The following is a 26,229-nucleotide window of genomic DNA, read 5'->3' on the forward strand; positions in this document are numbered from 1 at the left end:
AATGTTTGTTACATTTGTATCCTGCCTTTCCACCAAACGGTGCTCAAAGTAGTGCTGTCACTACAAGTGTTCCCTGTACAACTGGTCCTAGTGCCATGGGGTAAATTCTTTCCTCCTGAAAATGTGCTACGACAACCAACCACAAGCCCAACAGTGTAGGATGTTTGTGACCCACAGGGATAGATCCTTTTACCCTGGACAAGACTGAATCAACTCCTGGCTCTGACCATTTCACTGTCAGCAAAAAAGAAGGCATTCTAAGCTGAGACTGGATAAACTCTTCCTCTCACCAACAACAAAAGGTAAAGTTAAGTGTTATAAGAACCAGACAGAAAATAAAACAGCAAGTATATATACCATTATATATACAACAGGGTTCTTCTAGATGGGTGTTTATTGCGGAATGAGTGCTCCTCATGCATGCACATTTTCTGTAACATCCACACAACATCTCTGACATCAAAATGCTAGCCTATATCCCCCCCCCCAATTTAATCCACATTTATCCTTTCTGGGACAAATTAAAAAAAACTTGCCAACAACCTGTTAACAATATTAAGTCCCCATCTGGAAGCAGCCCTAATGGTGCAATTTAATAGTTACACATCATTTCAACACAAAAGCCTTTTATCTGATGGTGCTCTATGGAATCCCCTCTCTTCTGAGATACAGCTGGCATCATTTTTGGCCAATTTTCAATGCCAATTTAAATCATGTTTATTTTCCTAGGCTTTTAATGGAGATGAGAAATATTTTGTTGGATGTACCTGCTGTTGCAATGCTGCTGGGGAAGGTTTTGGTATTTACTGCTGTTTTATACTGTGTTTTATTGTGAATTGTTAATTTTCATTTTGTTACAGCTTTTATATTGTTACTACCCACTCTCAAATGACAAAAGTGATGGAAGGCAGGTTATGAATTTAAGTAATTAATAAACTAATATTCATCCTCCAACTGGAGATGTTACACAGAAGACAGCAACTCAAATAACCGGGAGCATTGGAACGTATTTCCTAGAGAGGAAAATGTAAAAAAAATCAAGGTGGAATATGACACAGAGGGTTATAAAACATGAACAATGTGGGGAAAATGAATAGAGATAAACTATTCTCCCATACAGCCCTGAAACTAACTGAGGCATCCAATAAAATTCATTTGCTGCTAGTTTTGAAAGAATAACGAGGGTATTTCTTCATACAAAGACATCTTATGGGATTAATTGCCACAAGGTGTATGGATGGTCATTAGGACGTAAGGCTTACGGATATAGGTTGGTATATCTTGGGTTACCAGATACTGTGGACAAACAACAGGGAATAGTTGCATTTAGTGTTTCTCTCAGACACAGGAATGTCTACCCTATTATCACAAATGACTGAAAATGGTGCTTAGAAAATAATGTAAAAAAGAGAGTGCTCTAACACACGGAAACAACCTGGCCATTCACACATCACACAGTCAAAAGAAGACGTGATTGCAATGTAGCAACAGGCTGTAGCGACCATATAATTGTACTGTCAATATTAGCAGACAGAGAAAGACAGAAGAGTATGTTTAGCAAACTGTTTTCTCCCAACATTGACCTGGTTCACACTTAATGCTAAGCCAAACCATTGCTTGGTGCAAACTTACAGGTTCCTGGAGAGATCACAGCCACTTTCCCTCCTTTGATCCTGTTGATGCACTAAGGTAAAGGTAAAGGTGTCCCCGCACTTACAGTGTGAGTCATTTCCGACTCTTAGGGTGACGTCTTGCGACGTTGACTAGGCAGACCGTATATATGGGGTGGGATTGCCAGTTCCTTCCCCGGCCTTTCTTTACCCCCCAGTATATGCCGGGTACTCATTTTACCGACCACGGATGGATGGAAGGCTGAGTGGACCTCGGCCCCTTTTACTGGAGATTTGACTTCCTCCTTCCATTGGAATCGAACTCCGGCCGTGAGCAGAGCTTCAGCTGCGTTACCGCCACTTACCACTCTGCGCCATGGAGGATCTTGATGCACTACATGGGGTTAAACCATGGTTTGGCTTACCGCAGTCTGGATCTAGGGTTGTGATTGGTCTCACTCTGGACAAACCATGAGCTCTAAAAGCTCATGATTTGTCTGGAGACAAACAAATCAGCAATGATGTTGTGTGGAGTGCAGCAGCAGCATAGTGGCCAGTGCCACCATGCAAGATGCTCTCCTGGATCCCCTTACCTAAGTGGGTCCAGTTCCTCCTTGCCACTGCCACAACTGTCCATTCATTTGCTCTTTCCCTCTTGATCCAACAATCACCACTGCCCAGAGGGAGAGGACAAGGCAAGTGGAGGTTGCCACCGCAGAGAGGCAGTGACAACCAGGACTACTGGCTGCAGAGAAAGGCCTCTAAGGGACGGATGGCAGGCTACCTACTAGTGCCCAGTGATGTGGAGCCCCAAGGCCAGCTCTCACTGTTGCCACTATAACCTATCCAACATGTGCAGATATATGAAGGAGAAACGAGGAGTACCAGCCTCAATGAGCACTGCTTAATTATGCATAACATAGGGCTTTATTTAAGTCTGGACTTGGCTACATTAACTTTTTTTCAGAATTATTTTGCAACAGTGCAAAGAGACCAGAATTGAAATTGGTTGTTCAAGAGTGCCCCAAGAACTCAGTTAAAAATGTGTTCGGCTTAAGCTGTGGGCTTCCTTCCTTGCATTTTCAGTACCTTAAGTGTAAAATGTAAGAGTCATATATTTGCATTCTTGATAGTGGCACTGATTGCAACAACAGTGCTTGTGTTTGTTACATATGCTTAGAATGCTACCTTAGTTTCTCCTCTGCCCCACCCTCCCAGGGAAAATCTATCAAACACTGATGGGAAATGTCTACATTGCTGCAGCTTATCTCACACATTTAATTCCACACACAAAAGTTTTAATATGCAAGGAAGACTCTCTTTCATGGAGTCTCTCAGAGCATTCTGTCCCTTGCAGGCATCTTATGTTACTTCTCTATACTGTATCAGCAGTATGCTGTCATTGTTCAAATAGAAATGGAATATATGAAAATCTGGCTATCAATGGAGTTGTCTAGTAAAGAGGGTGTCTCATCTTCTCTGTGTAAAGGACAGTTAACAACTTTAGGGACTATCAAACTTATCAAAATGAAAAATTATTCTTTGGTTCAAAGGAGGCTACCTGCTATATGTTTTGAGACTTGAACATCAGAGTCAATATGATGCATGTTGAATGTTGCATTTGTATGTGGAATGAAATTCATTAAGTGGCCTTGGGCAAGAGAGTTTCTCTTGCCTAGCCTACTTCACAGGGTTGTCTTTGAAGAATGGACAGTACTGAAAAAGTAATAAAAAATAATAGCAGAAATAAGGTTGTACTTGAAATGGCAGGTGGCTCAGGCATAATGCTTTATGGAATATGTCTGTTTTCCTGAAGCTTATGGTCATGCAGGAACAGCTGAATTTGGGTATCCTGACAACTTTAGAATGTAACACCAATTTTACAGGTGATCCATAGAGAGTCATAATAAATCACATGGATTATATTAATAACATCCACATTTGTTAGTGAAATTTTCACCTCCTTTAAGCTTTTGGTCCTTAATAAACCCATAGCAGTCACTTATTCGGCTTTGGAGAATTGCTCCAGAAGTTTCTAGGAGGCTACTGCCCAGTGCCAGTGAAATGGCAGCTCCCTCTTTATCAAATAAGTGGTTTCAGGCAGCTGCAAATCAATCCACACCAGCTCCATGTTCTGTCAAGTGGATTGTTAATTGACCTTTTTTGTGATGTCTTATAGAACTCCCATAACAACTGTAAAATGTGGTGTTTTAAAAATACACAATCAAGGATAGAATTTGTAGTGAGAGTATTGTTAATTTTTAGTTTTGCTTCCCCCCCCCGCATCCCTTCTTCCCCAGTTCTTCCTTAGGCATTGTTGATTACACATAATTTAGCATTCATCCTCTGCTTTTGGTATGTTTCTCTGCTTTTCTTCACAATCCAGTCACCCCTTGACTATGCACTTCTAGTACACTTTCATTCTAATCTAAAGCATGTACTCAGACATTTTACCTTTTATATAAGGCTGCTGCTGCTCTCCATTTGCTCTGAACGTACAAGGAGGGGAATGCTGAAGTGTAAACTGGACCATGGTATTTGTGCTCAATAATTCCCTTTTCTATACACATAAGAGAGTCATAGGATGTGTCTTATGAGCACATTTATGAATGAAGTTCCCAAAGGATAACATAATGAATTCACTTCCAATAGGAATTATTGTTTGCTTACAGCTGAAAAGACCAATTGCCCAGATGTAAGACAAGGCAAATTTCAGAAAAGTATCACAAATGGGATGCACTACAATAATTTAAAAAATACTTCAAGTCCTGCATGATCCAGATTGTGTTTCTCAATAGATTCAGGGCTCACCATAAACCTTGTGAACCACTTAGCATATTTCAATGAAGAGCATACAACTATATCTTTCAGTGCCTGCTGATATTAACAGCTCCTGAAGATTAATTCATCTGGATGCGAGCAGTTACTTCACTCTTATCAACAAAATTCGTTATGAATGCTGATCACTGCATCATTGCAGCTCAAACATTTACACACAAACACCCTTTCCAATCCTCTGCACCAAAGAACAGAGGAACTTTCCCCCTATTAAGTGGACACTAGTAACAGTATTATCCAGTTAGTCAGTAGCCTGAATGTAAACAGGGTCTGCCAGCATGGCACATGGACTCTCTGAGCCAGGCTGCAACTCAGCCAGTGCAAGGTTGGATGGGATGCCACTGCGTTGGTTAGGGTTGCCAAGATTGGAGTCTGTTGCCGGCAGTGCCGCTGATCTGCCAACCACAATGGACAGGACTGTGTCAGACTCTGGAAACTGTTCTTTATTGGGGTCACCTTTTTGAGGGTTTTCTCCATCTGTGCTATCTTTCAGTTCTGTCAAGGCCAATTGAGCTGAAATAGGAAGTCCCACTTTCCGCCCACGAGTCCCCCACTTCTTCTGAGATTTTCTGACTGGTAGCTCTTTGTCCTTGGATGAACTCAGCCTACATTTGTGGTCCTTCATGTACTTCTGGCGTGTAAAGCCTTTGCTGCACGTAGGGCACCGATATTTATAGTTGCCAGTGTGAGAGCGCTGATGTTCCATCATGTGAGCACGCCGGCTGAAGGCCTTGCTACAGTATTGGCACTTGTGGATCTTCATCCCTAAACAAAGAAGAACACAACTTACTTGCAAAAGACTCATGGACTACACACATAAAAAGAGACCTGGTGGATGAGACCAAAGGCCTATCTAGTCCAGCATCCTGTTTTCCATAATGGCCAACTAGATGTCTACAACCAAGGCATAAAGGCAATAACACCCTCCTGCTGTAGTTTTCTGGTGACTGCTATTCAGAAGCATAGTGCTTTTGATCCTGGAGGTAGTATGCAGCCATGATGAATAGTAAGCAGTGATAGCTTTATTCCACGATGAATTTAGCTAACCCCCTTTTAAAGGGATCCAAGTTAGTGGCCTTCACCACAGTTTGTGGAAGCAATGTCCATAATTTAACTGTGTGTTCTGTGAAGGATGTCTTTTTGTCTCCCCTGAATATCCCACACATTCAACTTTAATGTATGGCTCCAGATGCTAGTATTTTGAGAGAGGTAGAAAAACTTCTCTGTCCACTTGTTACATACCATGCCTAATTTTATACACCTCTTATCCAATTCCACCCTTACACACCCTTTTTCTAAACTAAAAAGCCTCAAAAATATTCTTTCCTTGTGGGGGAGTTGCTTAAAAATGTAAATGTACTGCCTTCAAGTCGATTCCGACTTATGGCGACCCTATGAATAGGGTTTTCATGAGGCTGAGAGGCAGTGACTGGCCCAAAGTCACCCAGTGAGCTTCATGGCTATGTGGGGATTCGAACCCTGGTCTCCCAGGTTGTAGTCCAACACCTTAACCGCTATACCATACTGGCTCTCCAGGGAGTTGCTTAAGCAGCAGGATAATTTTTGCTTCACTTTTCTGGCCTTTTCCAGCTCTATTACATCCTTTTTGAGGTGCAGCAACCAGAACTACACAATATTCCAAGTGTGGCTGCACCATTTTTAATAAAGGCATTATGATATTAGCAGTTACCCATTACCAAGCATCAGGATTCTGATGATAAGGAACTGGTTTCTTTGGAGACAACTTAGCAAACAAGGAAAGACACCAATGTCCACTTAGAAGCTATTTAACCTCTTAGAAGCCATTTTGGCATGCAAGTGGTGGTGGTAATAATACTAATGTTGGTTTATTTTCCTTTTCTGGAGGGCCAGGACTGGCATATTTGGGGCAAAAATTGTCTAAACTTTACTGCTCCTAAAAATCTGGAGCCTTCAATAAGAACCCATGCTGCACCTACAGCCATCAAGTGATTTCATGTCTCAGGTGACATTTGAACCTGGAAACTGATGGCTCACATTCATGGGCACTTCACTATATCAGCTCTACATAACTACATACCATCCAGCCCATTGCTCCTCACCCCCACCCCACAAATCCAGAACACAATGTGTGATAAATACAATAGTTTCACATAGGGAGCCATGACTGCTCTGAATCATCTCTGGATCGAACACAAATGTGCAGGAAAATGGAATGGGCATGATTTACTAAGAGTTTTGCTACAGTGTAGATAGATTCTTGGATAGCAATTGAATGTGCTAAATACAGTGCAAAGTGGGTTATTCAGTCCCAATGGTAAACAAAATGAGATTCATCTTAAATCATAGCTGAAAAGGAAAATCATAAATCCCTCTGGCTTGAGCTGTACTGTTCCCCCTCTTATCTATAGCTGAGAAACAAAAACCAAAAGCTTTCCTTATGGTTCAGTAATTAATCAAATGAAGAAAATTTAAACAACCTGCTTATCCCCAGCTCAGGACAGAGCTAAAGCCAGCAGCTCATCTACCTGAATGGGAGAGAATATGGGCTTTCAATTTGTCCGGTCTGTTGAACTCTTTATTGCAGCCTGTATGATTTCTGTAACAAAAATAAAAACAAATCAGATGCAGAATGATATAGAGAAGAGTAGTTCCCTGTTTCAGCACCATTCAGGTAGTGCTGGGTGCATCTTGCAATTTAAACAGTAGAACAATTTGAACCTTCTGGTCTCCTTGCCATGGTCCTAAAAAAAAGAAAAAAGAAAAAACAGCATTGCAGATGATATTTGCTTTCTGATGGAGAGATGCTTTGTGCTGTTTTTCCTTTTGCAGAGCTTTTTGAAAACTGGCCTATATTAAAAGAGATGCAAATATTGTGCCAAATAAGAGCTGACAGCTTATCCTTAATTAAAGGGTTGGAAGGAACCAAAAAGACCATCAGATCTATCTGCTTCTCCAAGTAAGGCGATTCTCATCCTGCCATTTTATAGCAAATGTGAAACAAATGCAGCACAGCTGCATTACGGTGAGATGCCTGCACACAAATGACCCAAGCAAATAAACCAAAACAGCCACAGAAGGGGGAGGAAAAAAAAACGCTTCTTGCTGAAAGCAGAAGTAATAACTGCAGGATAACAAATTATTCAAAAGTATAAAGTATGGCACAGAGACACAACTCAAGATCCCAGAGACAGTAAAAGTAAGGTTATTCCCTCTCCAAAGAAAGCTGCTCTGGTATTTCCAAAGACCCTACATTAGCCTATAATACAGATTAGTACAAGAGGAATCTTATTTTCCACCAAATGTCTGCAAAGCTAGTGCCATTCATGGCTGCTGTTAAAAACTTGGTACTTACGAGAAGGGGCATTTATATTTCTTAAAAGGTTCATGGATTAGCATGTGCCGTTTGAGTTTATCTTTCCTGTTGAAGGCTGAATCACATACCGAGCATTTAAAAGGCTTTTCACCTGCGCAGGAGAAAGACATGAACTCAACATGGGAATTACAGGCTTAGCTTGGCTTAATGATATTCTACGAACTCACTCCCTTTGCCTGAATTACAGAAAACTGATGCCTGGTTCTTAAGTTCCCCAAATCTCTCATCTCTCTCTATTGGCCACAGTTCAAGAAAGTCATATGCCAGCATTAACAGAGAAGCCACTTTTGTGTAAAACTTTCCTGTCTGCCCATCAGGATGATCAGCTGCTGAAAAATGCCGCCCTGGGCTCTTTCTGGGAGGAAGGGCGGGATATAAATCAAATAATAAATAAATAAATAAATAAAACATTCAAAACACTTCCAGCTGCGTGTCTAGGTCTGAATCCATAGCTTGCTATTTGGGACTCTCATTGGGGTACAAAACTCATTTGTGTCAGCTTGTATAAACCACAGCAGCAGCTTTGGCTTCTGCTGAACTACTAATTGAGGATACAATGCAAAATCACCACAGTCAATAGGATACTTTGCCATTTGCTTTTTCAGGATGTGGATTGAACCATTCAATATCTAGGACACACCGGATCAGATGCTGAGGAATCCAAGTGTGTGCATGTGTGTGTGTTTAAAACTCTCTACAATTAGAATACACATGGTTTCCAAGAAAGAGAACAGGGATAGTCAACATGGTGCCCTTCAGATGTTGCTTTACTTCAGCTCCCATCATCCCTGACCATTGGCCATGTTGACTGGTGCTAATGGGAGTTGGAGTCCAACAGTGTTGGAGGGTACCACGTTAACTACCTCTGACTTGAAGGATGCAACTTTTTATAGTTACGATTGTGGAAAATGGCTAAGAGATAAGGTCTGAAGGTGAATCCCAAGAGGCAGGGGATATTTAGATCACGCTGCTTCTTCATCCCCCTGCTTCCAAATCCCTTGTGATGGTGTCCAAACCCTGTATTATCAGTTGTACTTTCTTGTGAAGGCCAACATGCAGTCAGGAGGGCTCGGTGCAACCTGACCAGTGACCCACAAACTGATATTTAAAAAGATCACCAAACTGGCTGCAGTTGCTCAGACAGCTAAGTAAAATACTTGCAAGCAATGAAGTAACTGCTATAATGGGGGGAAAGCCTGATCTGAAATGACTTTAAAACAAATTGGCTTATATTAGGAAGTAGGCTGCTGATCGTCACTAAAAATGGTGGCAGCAGGTCCCCAAGAATGAAAGGGTTCAACATGTATGAAAGAAGTTTTGTGCCATTGTCTACCCGAGTGAATATGAGCATGTAGTTTGAGGTAGTGTTCTCGGCAGAAGAATTTTTTGCAGATCTGGCACTTGAATTTGCCTCCACCCCCATGCGTAGGCAGATGCCGTCGCAAATACCTCTCACAGGGGAACACCTAGAAAAAGAAAACAACACATGGCTAAGAGCACAGTCACCTGGAAAGGCAGCAGCCGTTACCCCTGGGCAAAGGGCACACCTTTTTATAAAGCTAGCTCACCATAAAGTGTGCAGTGCAACTCTTATCTGGAGAGGACGATGCCTTAACAGATCTTGGAGGAGCTCTTTTAGTTATAATTGCATGGTCAATTCCTGCAGGTCCAACATGGGACGAAGAGTCACAGGACAGAATGTACCTTATTAACCAGGGACAACGTGGTCCAGGTTTAGCTCCTGTGACAGTGCAAGTACTGACACTACAGTTGCACCCATCTGCAGTGCAGAATGCACAGGTCAGTTGGACATTAGCACACATCCAATATACAACCTCTGCCTTTCAGTAAGTAGTCTTGGGCAAGTCGCTATTTTCTCAGCCTAACATATCTCAGAAAGGTAGGGCAGGAAAGAAGCCTGAACAAATAAATATGATGGAGTAAGAGTAATGGGTGATTAAATCACCAATGGCCTCAAGTATTAACACAACTTCATCAGGGCCATCATCTACCTACCTTCTGACAGTGAGGGCAGGGAAAGTTGTGAGTTGCTGTCTGTAAGTGATGCTCCAGGGCTTCTAGTGTGGAATATTTATTTACACACTTGACACATCTGAAGCAGGAGGGAGAAGAAAGAACACACAGAGTTAGGTTGACAGAAGCCTGTAAGGGGGCTAGGTACCAATTTTCTTGTACATTAACATTCCTTATGAATGTTATCAATGAGGAAAATTAGACATTTATAACCATGAGTGCCAGTGTGGTATAATGACTAGGATATTTGGCTTGGGCACAGGAGATATTGGTTAAAATCTCTGCTCAGCTATGAAGGTCACTGGGAGACCCTACCTAACTCTGTCTAACCTACTTCACAGAACTGTTGTGAGGTTAAAAGAGAAGGGGAACAGAACCATATGCTTTGCTATAGAAGAGTAAAACTGTATTAAAAAGATAAATCCCTTCCCCTGATTTTCAGTTTTAAGAGCTTTCCCCCTCAAAACCGCCCAACTGAAGTAAATTTGTCTTAGAAACAATAGATGTGGATGGAGTTGATTGTGACTGGGGTAGAGAAAGTTTGCCATGGATACCAGAGTTCCCAAAAACATATGAGCAAGCTCTAGTCACATTTTATAATTAGCCTAGAACCTTCAAGACCTGAAGTACACATTTTCTTCTCAAAATGTTCTCCAATCTGTGATCAGTGACAATGGCTTAATTCAGAAATGCTGCCTTAAAATTCTTGGTTCCATACTGACAGTGTATAATTTCTTAGAGTGGTTTTATTTTTAGAATCTTTTGTAAATCGCTTTGAGAGCCTCTTGGGACTACAAGTGAGATACAAGAATTCTACAATAAAAAAATAAACAAACTACAATTTATCAATACAGAACTAGCATTACCAAGCCTTGGATGACAGAGATTAGAAGATTCTGCTTCTAGCTTTCAGCAAATCAGAGTGTTGCCATTTCATCTCAGTTGTGAGAAACTAGTTTATTTACTCTCAAACAGGAATCCCAAACCACAGTTTCATCTAGTTTGCTTCATCTATCTACCTAAACAGTGAGCTCTGCCTACCTAAACCATTCAATTAAAAATAGTTTCTAAGGAGGAGGAACAAAACATCACAGCATTGACTGCATTCCCAATTGCATTTAAAATGTTTGCCCTGGCATTATCAACAAAATTAAGCCTGAAGTCATGAAAACTTTTCCCCCCTCCAAACACAGACTGGAAAAGAATTGTTCCAACTGCTACTGTACTTGTAAACGGTCATATTCTTCTTGGGACTGTGTTGAGGGAGCAAGTTGTGGGAATACTGATGGACACCCAGTTCATAAAGGGAGGGAAAGTCCTTGCTGCAAAGGTGGCAACGGTAACTCAGCTCCTCCTGATGATTCTTGATGTGCTCTAAGAAGGAATCCAGTTTATGGAATGTTTGTGCACAAGTTTTCACAACACACTTGTAAACCTGCACATTAATGGGGATAGGAGAAAAGATTAGACCAGTAATTCCAAACTGGTTACCATGAGAAAAACAAAAACTAGTGTACTGTGAGAAATAAATTAATAAATGTAATTAATGATTCTTGTAAGCTTGAAGTACCCCACCTACAGAGGAGACTGCCTGCTAATCTCTGCATGATTTATTATTCTAACATTCTCTCCTTCCAGTCAGTCAATATATAGCCAACATATATAGAATATTCAACATATATTCTTTACCAGTGAATAAAGCATATTTCAGAGCACAATCTCTGTGGGGTCTGCCGGAGGGCTACATATCAGTTGTACAAACACACACTTTTGTATGAAAAACCATCTCAGATTCCATCTCTAGGATCTTTGGCTAAAGTGTGTCACAAGCCATTGCAGTAGACTAGACTGATCATTGGCCTGTCGCCAGGGCTGTAGAGTCGGAGTCAGAGTTGTGGAGTCGGAAGCAATTTTGGGTGGAGTCGGAGTCGGTAGAAATGTACCGACTCCGACTCCTTCATAAATGGCAAATGTATATTAACTAGTAATAACAAATTTACTGTAGTAAAATGGTAGCACAAGGCATTTCATCACCACCACGTGAATCCAGAGCTTGGAAAAGTTACTTTTTTAAACTACAACTCCCGTCAGCCCCAGGGATTGGGCTCGTGGGAGTTGTAGTTCAAAACAACTTTTCCAAGCTCTGGATTCACGTGGTGGTGATGAAATGCCTGTGCTACCATTTTACTACAGTAAATTTGTTATTACTAGTTAATATACATTTGACATTTATGAAGGAGTCGGAGTTGGACAGTAGAAAAATAGAGGAGTCGGAGTCGAAGTCGAAGGTCTGGCGTACCGACTCCACAGCCCTGCCTGTCGCAATAGTGATAGTTATATGTACTAAACTATGCTAAGAAATCAAAATCATGTGTCATATTAGCCTAGATTCTGCACCAAGCAAAGCTGGTATCTGTGACCTGCATAGATAATACAAATTCTGTGCATCTGTTTTCTACTTCTGAAAGTCAGGGAGAGTGGTAAAGAGTTAAGCAGGTCAAAGGGAACCCATCCCTTGACTTGGCACCCACCTGCTCGTGTTTGTGTTGGGTCATGTGTGATTTCAGCTGGAAATATGTACTGAATTTGTTGGGGCAGAACTGGCATTGATAAGAGCTGTCTATCAGGACCACTTGCTTGGCTTCCAGTTTGCCAGCCTCATGGTCTTCTGCAGGAGGCATGGCCTGTGGCTGTGGGGGGCTGCTTCTAGGAGCTGTGTTTAAGCCTAGAGGAAAATGTCAAGATGCAGAAATATTAGAGGTTCAGTTTACAGTATCCCTAGGGTGTTATTAGTCAAGGTCAGCCTTGCATTTTCATGCAAGATCCTATCACTCATCTCAGATCATAACCTCCTAGCTGTCCCTTCCAAAATGCAAAGCTAGGGAAATCAGGTTTCCTTTGTTTCTCCTTTCCTTTGCATTTCATTTAATATACATTATCATGAAGGAGTTAGGTCTCTGTTCTGGGTAGTTTATGGTTTAAAAAGCAGAGAAACTCCTTGATCAAGGGACTAGTTCTTGGCAAGAAAATAAATCTAGATCTGGACTGTGCCACTTCAGATTGCAGGTGAGAGCTCCCATGATTGAATGCCCCTCAATACATAAAACAGGATGTCAGGAAGGATTCTTTCATAGTCTTCTTTCTGAAATGCTAGTTTTCTGTGTGCAAAAATGTTTTTCATGAGAGAGCATTCTATCACATTCGTCCCCAACTGCAGTCAAAAATGATATAGCCTAGATGACACATCACTGCATCACTGAGAACTATTTCAAGATCTACCCTCTGTTTGTGGAGGACAAATGGAGGCCTGTGGGGCCTCATGAATGTCATTCTCTACCAACTAGCCAAACTTTGTAATTTGCAGACAGTACTCACTGAGTTCATTCTGCACTTTCTGACTTATTTCCACCTGTAGTTGACTCCTTTTTCTTTGGTAAGCCAATTTATAGCTTCCAATAGCTTTCTGAAATGATGGAATGGACATGCCCTTCCCATCCAAATAATTCATTCATACATTCATGAGGTAATAAATTTTGAAGTCAGCAATACACAGAAATGAACTCACTAAGCCTCCTAGTCCTGGGGAGTATGAAAAAGACAGACAGACAGAAGCAAGCGGAAGCACAATTATTCAGAGGTTTGGGGAGCAGGTCATCAGTCAACTGGCCATCCCACCAGTAAGTAATGCACCTGCATTTTCCTCATCCTCCTGCTGGTTGGGGTTGAGTGCCATAACTTGCACAGTGACAGAGCTCCGTGAGATGGTACACCCAATTCCTGGTGGCCACACCTTATGCGTCTGCATGTGCTTCTTCACGTTGGACTTTTGCGCAAAGGCACGACCACATACAATGCACTGGAATGGCTTCTCCCCTGTGTGACTGAAGGGAAAAAGGGCACTACATAAGAGAGGGTAAGGCAGAATCTCTCTTCAGGGGAAAAACCACACTGCTGCTTGTTATTACTACACCCAATTACAGTTTTAAATATTCTGGAACTCAGGTCTCTTTTAGCAGGTTTTCCCTCACCATGAACTAGAAAATGACTTCCAAATGAGCAGGCTCATCCATTTATTTGTTTAAATGATTTCTGCCCCGCCTTTATACACCAAGGTGCACTTAAGACATCTTACAATAATTAAATAAAAACCTAAAGATAATAAAATACAGAATCATAAATACATGCTCAAAATTAAAACAGCAAAAAGCAACAATTAAAATATTAGCACAGCCAAATCTTTGAACAGCTGCTGGAGTAAAAAAGTATTTGTTGTCAACTGAAAGGCAGGCAGTGAGGGGCTCAAACATACCTCCCTAAGCAACTGAGAAGACCCTCTCTTTTATACCTACTCACCAAATATCGGATGGTGAGGGACCACAGAGGCATCCTTTGCAAGGAGATCCTAGTGTTGTATCCTCAAAAGAGTGATTTTGTTGACAGGAGAGTATTCACACTGCAAAAGCATTCAAACTGCAAGTTGCCACTGCTGGGGCTATACGATCCTTGCCCAGCAGTTCCACTGCTATTCTGTGTTTGGAACATGGTTCTCTGCAAGTATCACAGGCATTGAATAGTATCCTCAACTTCACTGATGACTAGTACCACAGGTACCCATGTCAGTGTCATTTTGAGCATTTATATGGGACGGTTTTTTTTTTAATTGAACTATTCCAAAGCTTTCCTCACTGTATCACTAAAAACACAGGAAGAACTCATACACCCTCAAAAATGTTTTGAACAGTAGCATGACTATCCTCTTCTCGGTATCTGGGGATTTTCTCTCTCTCTCTTTCATCTGCACACCGTCTACAATTTTTTTATTCACAGCACACAGTGTGTACACTGTACACCACCTGCAAGATCAAATCCATGGCACAGACAATAGTCCAAGGACACACAATGCTGCTACATTGTTAAAGTTATGCAGAGGTCTCTCTGGTCAGTGCCTGGATGGGAAACTGCTGGGAGACCCATGGAAGCCACAATCCTTTTGGCAAAGATGCCCCTAACAGCTCCATACACTTCTGCGGCCCTGCAAAGCCATCCCACAAAGTCTAAAATGTGGTATACATATGCTTCCCCTTGTCTGTATAATCCCTTAATTTCACATGGTACATGGTGAACCCAATTGCAAACTGTTACCTAAACCTAGGAAGCTGAAGTCAAATATGATCACACACGGTGCTTGCCAGAGCAATGCCTGATACCAATGCCAATTCAAGTCCTACCATGTGCATGCTTATGTAGCCAAAACTGCACCACTCATGCATGAGAGTGGAGTACCAGTAGACTCAGGGCAACCCCAAAGTACACACAAACACACACAAAAATCTACAAGGTGGCTGTGGGGGAACCCTAAGGTGGAGGGGGATTTTCAAAAGAGCTTCATAATAATACAGTGAGAGTTAGGAACTCTCTTTAGGTGTTCAGCCTATACACATGAGGGCAAAATCAAATGCCTGAAGCCCTTCTTCAGATGCGGCCTCCAAGAGAAGTTTGGAGGGTAGCAGCAAGAGAATGGGCTCTTCATTAGTAGACCCCTCGTTGTGGAACACTCTCCCTGGGGAGGCTTGACTGGTGCCATCATGGCCACCTTTTCAATGCAGGCAAAGACATTTTTATTCTCCCCAGCATTTGGGCACTGATATGGGATACCAATATTGTGCTGGTTTTGGTGGCTATGCTGGCAGCAGTTGATTCATCTTGTTATTGGATGAGAGTCCTGTAATGGATTTTTTTGTGGGTGAAGTATTATAATGTAATGTACTGTGTATTACAGTGTGGGGTGTTTTTTATTTTAAAAAAAGACTTATCTTTAGGTATTGCCCTTTTTTGTATTTATTTATTGCCGTTAGTCACTTCAGGATTTTTGTGTGGGAACCAATGCACAAACTAAACAAACAAACAGGAACAGCAAGCCAGGGAGATGTGTGACGGTCCTTTCCCAGTGTCTCCATGTGCCAGCCCTACCCCCTGCACTTCCAGCCTTCACGTCTTTACAGCAAAGTTCTGAAGGGGGCCTCTAAGTATGTTGCACTAAACACACTGAGATGCTGCCACACAATTAGGAACTGCGCATTATCAGGTTTCCTAACTGTGAAGAGGCTTCTAAGTGTACTCAGCCAAATACACTTAGAAGCCACTTCAGGTTTTCTGTTCAATGCTGGAAAGTTGAGGTGGAGTAAATGCATCTAGAACCCACAGGAATGTTGGGGGTGACACTGGTGCATGTGCCTCCCATCACCTTCAAACATTTTGCCCTCACGTGATCAGGCTGAATGCCTAAACATGGCTTGAGAAGAAGAAAATGACAAGAAGGGGGGAGGGGGGTATGGAACTGAGTGGCTGGAACAGGAAGAGAGAGACACGGATATAATATAAATATAAGAGAGAGCCATCTTATTGTCTTGATAGGTTACTTGCTGTTTCACAATGAGAAATATTTTTCAATGGTTGGATTCCAGCATAGTGCTAAGTTTTCGTTCTGTCAGCACAAGAATTTCTGCTTGCGCAATCGAATTCTCCCCTTCTTCCCCCCCCCCAAATCTCCTAAATCTGTTCTAGGGGTTCCTCCAACCCTGTAGAGCAGATTTGGGAAGAAAACTATGAATGCAGGGAGAGGTGGAGTCCTGCTGCACAAGTGGAAACCCTTGTGCTGATGGGATACGGACATTGGCTACCGCTCACTCTCCCCAGAGATGGAAAACGAAGCTGCCATAGGTATCAATGGTGAAATTAGAGAATTTAATGTAACTGAGATTGGGCACATCTATCCACATGCAAACTGACTATGGGCCATAGAGGAAAACTGAGGGGAGGGGCTGGAACCAGCTGAAGAAGTTGTTCTTATCTAGATTAGTAAATAAAGCTCGCATTCTGCAAGCATAAGAATCTGTTCCAGACTGCTACTATAACTTCTTCTTTATCACGTTCAATTTCTAAAATAAAAAAGTTTTTTTTAAAGTATGTGAAGATAAAATGGAATCCCCACAGCTAAAAAGTCTATCTGGGGAAGTAGGAAGCTTGAGCACGTGGACTGTTTCTAGGCATTGGGATGCAAAAATAGCCACGTTCCAGTAGGATCACTGATGACCAGTCAGGAAAGTCATTGGCAAGACCAATCTGGCAGGCAGGCAATAGGCTCTGGTATGCCCCTACAAGACCTGGTCGCTTCATAAGCCAACAGCTGGGACTAAAATCATGTTTCACATGCGACATGCACTTACAGACACAGGCCACTCTGAGACCAGACTGAACATTTTGGGGAACACACTGACCTAGCAGCAAGATGTTTTTGATTTTCAAAGCTTTAGCGAACAAATAAGAATGACTCCAATGTAAGTGAATTGTTACTCAGAGTACCCAGACAACCCCTTACCCTAATCAGTTAGCCACAATCTATATGCCTGATTTAAATTTCAACATTACCTCCTGATATGCTGCTGCAGGTCAAAGTTCTTGGTGAAAGCCTTGTCACAGTATGTGCATTTCAGTTTTGGTGACTTGGGTTTCCCTGAAATATAAGCAGCAGGAAATGAGAATGAGCTCATGTTAAGGAGAGCATTGCCATCGTATCAGAACTGTATTAGGGAACAATGTCTAACAGATGTACAATAGCATGGGATGGAAGTGAAACAGGAATCTTGGATACAAGACTTTCATTAATGCAATGAAATGGTAAGGGTGGGCATTAAGCCCACCTAAGAAGTACGAACCTTAGTGGACGGAATGAGCTACTTAGGTCCAGTGGTCATGCTACCCCTTGTGTTATGGGAGCTTCTGCAGTGCTTCTCATTCTTGCACTACAAGGGTAATGTGAGAAGCCCAAGATCATGCAGGAGGAGCTTGACTCTTCCACATTTCAAGGTTAATTATCTAGAAACTCGGTTAATACTGGCATGATAAGGAGCTGTAGCACGGGCTACTCCTGTGTAGCCTTGGCTTCTCACATCACCTGGTAGCAATGGAGGGAGCAGCACAACAGCAGCTCCTCTGCCACCAGAATAACAAAAGTAACAAGCCTTAGTGGACTATAATGGACATCTTAGTTTCCTGAAAATGCTGATCAAAAGAACAAATATTCCAGTTTTCTGTACTGTGAGGTATCAACAATAGACCCCAAAACATTCCCAGTGAGGGTCTGAGGAATTATGAAATGCAGGAGGAACAAGAAGCACAAGTGCCTGGAGATTCTCATTTGTGCACCCCTCTGTATCATCTAAATTATTGATTCATACCTTCTATCCCCTGCTCTGTGAAGATATGCACAAGTTTCCAATATGAGAACAGCATGTGCATCACCCTAGAAGGGAACAATGTGAAACAGTGTGGAAAAGGAAGCAGGAAGTATTTAACATCCAGTGACAAATAAATGGATTCTCAGAATTCCAATAAGAGCCTTATGTTGTTTCAAAAGGTTGAATTCACATTTTTATTTAATTTTCATTAGTAATTTTATTTTCTGATGTCTAGAGGATATTTTGTTCAGTTGTTGAGTAGGTTTATTATGATTATTTCTTGTATTTTTGTAGTTCATTTTTATGTACTATGTTTATTTTGATACTAAAAAGGATATTCTGTTTAGTTGTTAATTGTGTTTTATAGATTGTAGCAATTCTTTGGCATTTTTTGTATTTGCTGTTTAAAATGTTGTAAACCACTCAGGGTTTTGTTTAAATGTAAGTAGTATAGAAATTGTTGTAATAATAATAAATTTTATTACCACCACTACTACTACTGTTAAGACAGGCCATACAGATACTCTGCAGAGGTTTTCTGCTGCCTGCCTGCGGATAAGACTACTGCAAGTGCTGGTAGCAAGGAGCCTTACCTTCTAGTAGGCTGCTGTCTGTTTTAAGACGACGGTTCTTGGAAGATGAAGCTGGATCAAAATTGGTCATGTTTCCTCCACAGGCATTGTTCAAGGGAGCAGCAGTGTTGGGGCTTTTAGACTTAAAACCTTGCTTGCCTGGACTGTATACTGGAGGGGAGGGGTACACAGGGCTTTCCACGCAATGACTGGGCACCTGAAACAGAAATTATTGGTGAAAACAATCTGAAAATGTAGTACCCACATCAACAGCTCAGGACAGATGTCAAGGCTCCACCTCTACACTCAGTGTTCTGCTAAACATGCTAGAGTCAAGTGTGCTGTAGTGGTTAGAGTGTTGGACTAGGACCTGGGAGACCGGGGTTCAAATCCCCACTCAGCCATGAAGCTCATTGGGTGACCTCGGGCCAGTCACTGTCTATCAGGCTAACCTACCTCACAGGACTGTTGTGATGAGAAAATGGGGAAGGGGAGAAATGCATATGCCGTTCTGAGCTCCTTGGAGGGAAGGTGGAATATAAATGTAAAAGGTAAATAACTAAATAAATGAAGTGTGACTTAATTTCAAAACACATAGTTATTCTCCCAAAGGCACAACACAGGGAGGGAAGAAGTGAGTTGTCTTGGCTTCTGTTATCTGTCCTTTCAAAGGACTGAGAAGTAGAAAGCAAGGCAAAAGCCTGCTGCTTTAAGATTAAAGGATGCAGCACACTGTAATTAAATGCACATTACAAATACACATAATTAATACAAATACATATAATTAAACCCAACTTGAATCCAAAACCTAAACCTTCATTTTTTCTGGAACTAGAAAAAACCCTCAGCCATTACTTGAAAGCCTCTATTGAACCTGAAGGTCAAACTAGACAAGACACTGCAGAACCATGATCCACTCTTCCATTTCTTTACACCTTTTTTGAAAGAACTGTGAGAGAAGGAAGGCTGGATCACACATTCCATTGCTGTTTTCTCTGCTGGAGAAAACTTTTGTAAATTCTGGATCAGTATAATCCCAGGGAGACCAGGGTTCGAATCCCCACACAGCCATGAAACTCACCGGGTAACCTTGGGCCAGTCACTGCCTCTCAGCCTCGTGAAAACCCTGTTCATAGGGTCGCCATAAGTCTGAATAGACTTGAAGGCAGTACATTTACATTTAAAGAGACAGGAGAGTCAATCACAGATCTCATCTAGTTTGAGATTTTTAAATTTTCCTGGATTCTAATCCAGGAAAAAAATATTTTAAAAATCACTTTACCTTTTAATTTTAAAAAATGGTAGTACACTCTGGCCCCAAGCGGAATGCATTGTGAGCTTATCTGGGAAGGCTTTTACACACTTTGGCTTGTTTTAAGATGACACACTCTAGCTGAATGCACATAACAAATACATATAATTGAGAACACGCCACCAATTTAATATTGAATGATGTAGTGAAGTCCATATGAATTATAACTAATATTTAGTTGTATCAAATTAGATCTATTACCATACTCCACCCTGCTTTGCAGCTCTGCAGTGCAACTGATTTTTAAATTTTCTTATGTGAAATGGAACTGAACAGATTTCAGAGACATGGCAAGCCGAGAATCCAGGTTTTACTTTTGTAACCAAACCAGAACAATGTCAGCCACTCCTGAACCAAAACCAAGCCAAGCCATTTAACAATTTTAACTCCCTGATTTCAGGAACATCATACAGACCTTCAAAAGTCACTTTAGAACATGAATACAGAATACACAGCACTTTCTTACAGACAGACTGAGGGCTCTTTGAGTCAAATGGTAGGCTACAAATCATATAAATATAAGTATCTGTTCACTATTGAGATTAGAGAATTAAGTCTGAAATACACATAGACACAGTAAAACCAACGGTATGGTTTCAGATGCATGCACAATTGATTTTGTTAACTATTTATTCTGTTAAATGAAAATAAAATATAAAAATAATGGGGTTACAGTGCTTCCTAGAGATCCAGTGTTTTTTAGTGTGGCCTCTGCTTTATTTCAGGGTATGCACTCAACAACAATAACTTTAGACAAAGAGTCTTGCCACGTTTCTTTCTTCTGTGTAGCATCTAATGATGCTTTCTCTGTTTGCAAGTTTTCATCACACTTTCATTTTTCTCCCAACTAACAGTTATACCAAAAAAACAAATAAATGTTGGCCTTGGAAACAGCTCCTGCAGTGTATGCTCTTTAAAGATGCAAGTTCTGAAATGATGAGGAGATGCTGAGGGTCTGGATTTCCCTGTTGGATGATTATCTTAATACTCAGACTAGTATCTAGTTTGGATTGTCTTACTGATACAACGTTTTACTCTATCTCCTAGTAGCTTTCTAAACAAACCCTCTGCCTCCCGGCTTAACATTGACATCCCACTACTTGCAAACAGCTATATGATGTTCTCTCTTAATCACATTAGACTAGCAACACGTTTCATTCCAGCAGTCTCTCCACATCAATTGATCTGTTGCCATAAATCATTTTCCTTGTTCTCTTAACTCCCTGTGGCTGGTTAACATCCTTCTTATCACTGTTTTACACACAGAGGAAATAGTCATTGATTAGAAGACAGCCTTGTTTATCTTGCTGTGCCTCTAATTTCTTTGATAAATAGTATTTTGAGGCAGAAGCAGCATTTTCTCACAGTCTTGTTGTAGCTCGAGACCATGCACCCATCAGAAAGAAGGTAGCAAGCAACATTGCTTGTGTAGTATCACACTGTACTATGAGGCCAAAAAACACATCTTTACCTCCATAGGTGGGTAGGGCTGCATCCCCAGATTCTGTATCTCTACTGTATTATTCCCAGCCATGGGCGTAGATGCACTATACACTTCCACCACACCACTGCTGCCTGTGCTGGCGTGACCTGGAGCGCCAAGAGATTGAGGGGGAGGAGGAGGAGGCTGGGGTGGTGGTGGTGGAGGAGGAGGTGCTGGTTGAGAGAGGTACCCCGTTCCATTATGCATATTCAGGCTGCTCTAAAAAGATAGGAGGAGAAATTAGCAAAGCTTTGGAAGAAAGTGTCAGACTGCTCAGACTGTCACTTCCATTCTTATAACATTACATCGGTAGACAAAACTACCTGTAACACACAAGCTTCCATTCACACTGAGTACTGTTGGTATGTGATGAAAAATCTTTATGGGATATACAAAACTATGATGAAATATACAAACAGGCCTGTTGCAATCAGTAACATCAAACTTACATTGTTTTAATCATTTTTCAGTTCCCTTTTTCACACATTACAGAGGGGTAGCTATGTTAATCTACTGCAGGGGTTCCCAAACTGTGGTCCATGAACCACCAGTGGTCCACAAGCTTTATTTAGGTGATCCGCAGGATGTCTGTGGATTTATAGCTGAAGATGGGAAATGGTCCATCCATCACACTGAATATTCATATTGATTTTTAATTGTACTTTAATTACTTCTTTAATTTCTTTTATTGTTTTTTATTGTATTACAGTTTGAATTCTATGGAATTTCATTTGCTGCAACAGGCAGAAAAATAATTAAGTGGTCTGCCAAGATCCTCAGCATTATTCAGGTGGTTCATGGAGGAAAAAGTTTGGGAACTACTGGTCTACTGCTTTAAAAGCAACAACGATTCTTGCGACACCTCAACATTGCACCTGATGATATGGGCTGTGACACACAAAAGCTTATGCCAAATAATTCTCTCTATTGCCCAGCTTCACAGAATGAGTGCCAACACTTAAGCAGCCAAAACACCACCACGTACACAAAATGAGGTGTCAACAGACTCAGTAGAAACCTTAAATTTGCAGAAGTTCAAAAAGTCTAGTTTAAAAAACCACCAAAGGAGGCAAACACACACACCAGCTAAAACACAACTGCCCATGCATGCAGCGAATGCCTGATCCACTTATGTCCAATTGCTATGAGAGCCAGTGTGGTGTAGTGGTTAGAGTGTTGGGCTAGGACCTGGAAGATCAGGGTTCAAATCTCTGCTCAGTCATGAAGCTTGCTGGGTGACCTTAGACCAGTCACAGTCTCTCAGCCTAACCTACCTCACAGGGTTGTTGTGAGGATAAAACGGAGATCGAGGAGAATGATGTACACCACCTTGAGCCCCTTGGAGGAAAGGTGGGATATAAATGTAATAATTAAATTAAAATTAAAATTAAATTGCCATAAAAATCCATTATAACTAGATATCACACAGCAAGCTTCTAAAAGTCCTTCTGAAAGCTCCTGACTGAGCATGTTGTGAAAAGGAAGCAGCAGCATGAGGGTGGGGAGAAAGAGACGAATGAAGAGACACAAGATGGAAGAGGATGGAGCAAAGTGACCTGTTCTGGTCTGATGCCAAATCCCATGGAAAAAGCAGCAAGGACCACAGATAGCTTCAAGTAAGCAGCTTGCTCCAACAAAGGTTGGGAGTAGACTGATGCCTTTTATGCCTCTATCTCCAGATTACCTCCTCCAGGCTCCACCCCCCTATAAAGAGCTTCAGAGCCTTCAAGCGCCAATTCTCTGACCTGAAGACAGGCACTCCTCCTCCATTCCATAGCCTCTCTCCTAGTGCACTCCCTGCGCTGCTGGTCTGGCGATGTGTGGTGGGAGGCAGCTGATTCTTGAGGCTCAGGAGAAGGTGCCCGTGAGGGTCCAGGCTCTGCCCTATATGCCCCGGGGGTCTAGGAGGTTCTTCTGGGAGTTCCTGCCCAACAGACTCAGGTCCAGTAGTCTTCCTATCTTCAGCAGTCTCTTCAGCCCTGAACCTGACCTAGCTCCCCATCTGGTGCCGCTGTACCCTCCATGTCCAGATCCCTGCTGGCTACAGTGGTCGTGACACCGAGATAGTTTAGCGTAAGAGGCAGAGAAAAGAGGATGAAAGCAGAAACCTGGAAGGGGGGTGGAGAGAGAGTTCAGGAGAACTGCAAAATGTGAAACAGCAGGAAGAGAGGAAGAAGAGTGACAATGGGAGAAGGGAAGTAAATTTAATAAATAAATAAATAATAAAAGTGGGGTTGGGTGGGGCACTAAACTTCTTAATAAATCTATATAATACTTTGTTCCAGGCCCCCATTTGTCCTATATACTAATAGTGAATTCATTCTCAGAATGTGGATCTTTATGAACTCAACATGGCACCATCCATGCACAAGAGGGAGGCATCAGTAAGCTCAAGGGAACCACAAGGTTTGCAGAAGTACAAAATAGGGGAAAAAACATTGGGATAGGACACCCAAAAATAATTCATTGTTGCCTTGGAATGATGACTGACTGTTGAGGAGAAACCCATGGGAGACTGCATGACTAACTGGCTGGAACCCTAAACAGGAACACGCCATGCTGCAACATTTTGTTGTTGTTCCCACTTGCATTTGTTAATCTTTAAAGTATCACAAAATACTTCAGCTGGATTTCAGAAAGAAAATATGCAACACCAGAGTTGCATATATGTGTGTTGTTGACACACCATGGATTTCTACAAACACTATTTTCTATTGTTTCCTTTTTTTTCCATGCCTTTCACAATGCTACTGGATATTCTCTGCCTCTTTGACCACTGGGATGGATGGAATTTGATGTGCAATAACTAAAATATATCCTATCTTCCTGAACAGTAACCATGGATTTAATACTCAGGCCTATGTATGTTTTACTGCCAGCGTGAAAACAGCCATTGTGTAATATCTGAAAATCATAGTGATGATATCAAATGATGGAGCAGAGATGTTCCAATAGGCTTTTGGCTTCTGACACATCCTTAATTTTTGGGGGCCATGCTATCAATAACATTTCCTCTTACCCTTGATATAGTTTAATTTGCCAGAGCATGTATGCATCTTAAAGGGCAGAAAAACATTCTGCTTACCTGTACAGAGGGTTGTACTGCAGACATTGGTTGGTCCAGGGTTGTAAAAGCAGACATAGCTGACATCAAGACCTCATCACTCACTAAGATATTCCCCTGTACTAATGTCTGGATCAGAGGGGAGGGTGGGACGGTAATATATGTAGAGATCTGTTAGGGAGGAGGAGTAAACAAAAACAAAAAAAACTTTATGTCACATCTCAGCACAGAAAGAATAACTTAAAATAGGCTAGAAAAAATCCATTAATCAACATAATATCTCTCTGTCTGTCAGAAAGAACATAAGAAGCATCTACAGAATGGCCTGAAAAGTAACAACACTTAACATTTATATTGCACTCTGAATGCGCAAAGTACTTGACAAACACTGTTTTATTTAATCCTTACAACACTTCCATCTCATGCATTGAATATTTTACTGTATGCAGACTGTAACTTTTTCCTTGTGCTGACAGAACCAGCAACTTAGCGCTACATTGAATATAACCCTTTTTGTATTATAGATTTTTTAAAATCCAGTTATATGATGCTGCTGATGTATGCAACATCTTATATCATCTTTCCAATCAAGTTAAGTTTGTTTTGTATAAGTTGCAAGATTTATGCTTGCTGCCCAATACTGTCATTTAAAGTTTGGTGAAAAACTAAATGATACATTATATGTTATACAATCCTGCATTCTGTTTTACATATGGTGGTGAATGCTCCTATTAATCAACTGCAGAGTTGATTTAAGGTTTTTCAAAAGCTGTAATCAACCAGGGGTTGCTAGACTTCAGGCATGGGGGACATACTTGTTTTATACTGAAATCCACCAACTGGAGCCTGGTGCAAAATACAGAATTAAAGAACTCTGAGCCGTGAATATGTTCGAATACCAGAACTGACCCCCTTTAGGATGCACATCTTAACGTGGTGAGGGGGTTTGAGAGTGTTGAAGAAGCCGAGAGCAATGCCGTCAGGAGGCTAGACCAAGAGGCTAGACTCCTAGCAGGGGCACCCAAGGCTGAATGGTCAAAGCTGAGACACCAGACTAAGATGCATCCAAATTTAGAGGAAGGCAATGGTAAACCACCTCTGAATACCTCTTACCATGAAAACCCTATGAACAGAGTATCCAAAATGCAATATGAAATAGTGCTGGAAGATGAGACCCCCAGGTCAGAAGGCATTCACCGAACTACTGGGGAAGAACAAAGGACAAGGACAAGTAGTGCTGTGACTAATGACGCAGCTGGGTCATAGCCAAAAAGAAGCCCAGATGCTGATGCGCACAGAGACGAAAGGAGAGTCCAGAGTTGTACGACACACACAATAGGAACATGGAATGTGAGAAGCATGAACCAGGGAAGGTTAGAAATTGTCAAGCAAGAAATGGAATGTATCAACATTACAATACTTGGGGTGAGTGAATTAAAATGGACGGGAATGGGACTACAAATATTTTATGCAGGAAATGAGAAATTAAGAAGAAACTGGGCTGCTTTAATAGCGAGAAGCGATGTAGCAAAAGCAATTAGGAGCTACAACGCAAGGTCTGAGCGAGTGATATCAATGAGATTAAATGGGAAAACTATTAACATAACCATTATCCAAGTCTACGCTCCAAAGGCAAATGAAGGAGAGGAATTGGAGAGATTTTATGCAGAAGTACAGGAAGAAATTGATCACACACCAAAACAATAATCATGGGGAACTGGAAT

The 26,229-nt window shown here is 41.5% G+C and overlaps 1 protein-coding gene across 4 annotated transcripts in view; it reads right to left on the reverse strand.

The window, feature by feature from the left end:
* Positions 1-2,538: 2,538 nt before the first annotated feature.
* The window catches only part of ZNF341 (zinc finger protein 341), a 37,907-nt gene continuing 14,216 nt past the window's right edge, over positions 2,539-26,229 (reverse strand). The window contains exons 4-15 of one of the 4 annotated variants that reach the window (XM_061631647.1): positions 24,527-24,676; positions 21,430-21,660; positions 18,668-18,863; positions 17,266-17,350; positions 13,528-13,718; positions 12,369-12,562; positions 11,064-11,272; positions 9,820-9,916; positions 9,137-9,269; positions 7,783-7,894; positions 6,956-7,026; positions 2,539-5,213 (exon numbers count right to left, since the gene is read on the reverse strand). In XM_061631647.1, the coding sequence (XP_061487631.1) occupies positions 4,690-5,213; positions 6,956-7,026; positions 7,783-7,894; positions 9,137-9,269; positions 9,820-9,916; positions 11,064-11,272; positions 12,369-12,562; positions 13,528-13,718; positions 17,266-17,350; positions 18,668-18,863; positions 21,430-21,660; positions 24,527-24,676 (2,193 nt within the window). In that variant the 3' untranslated portion in view covers positions 2,539-4,689. Of the gene's footprint in view, positions 5,214-6,907; positions 7,027-7,782; positions 7,895-9,136; positions 9,270-9,819; positions 9,917-11,063; positions 11,273-12,368; positions 12,563-13,527; positions 13,719-17,265; positions 17,351-18,667; positions 18,864-21,429; positions 21,661-24,526; positions 24,677-26,229 lie in introns of those variants that run through there. The other 3 variants (XM_061631649.1, XM_061631650.1, XM_061631648.1) reach the window with 3 other exon arrangements.

Source organism: Rhineura floridana, chromosome 6 (genome assembly GCF_030035675.1).
Source record: "Rhineura floridana isolate rRhiFlo1 chromosome 6, rRhiFlo1.hap2, whole genome shotgun sequence".
NCBI classification, from domain to species: Eukaryota; Metazoa; Chordata; class Lepidosauria; order Squamata; family Rhineuridae; genus Rhineura; species Rhineura floridana.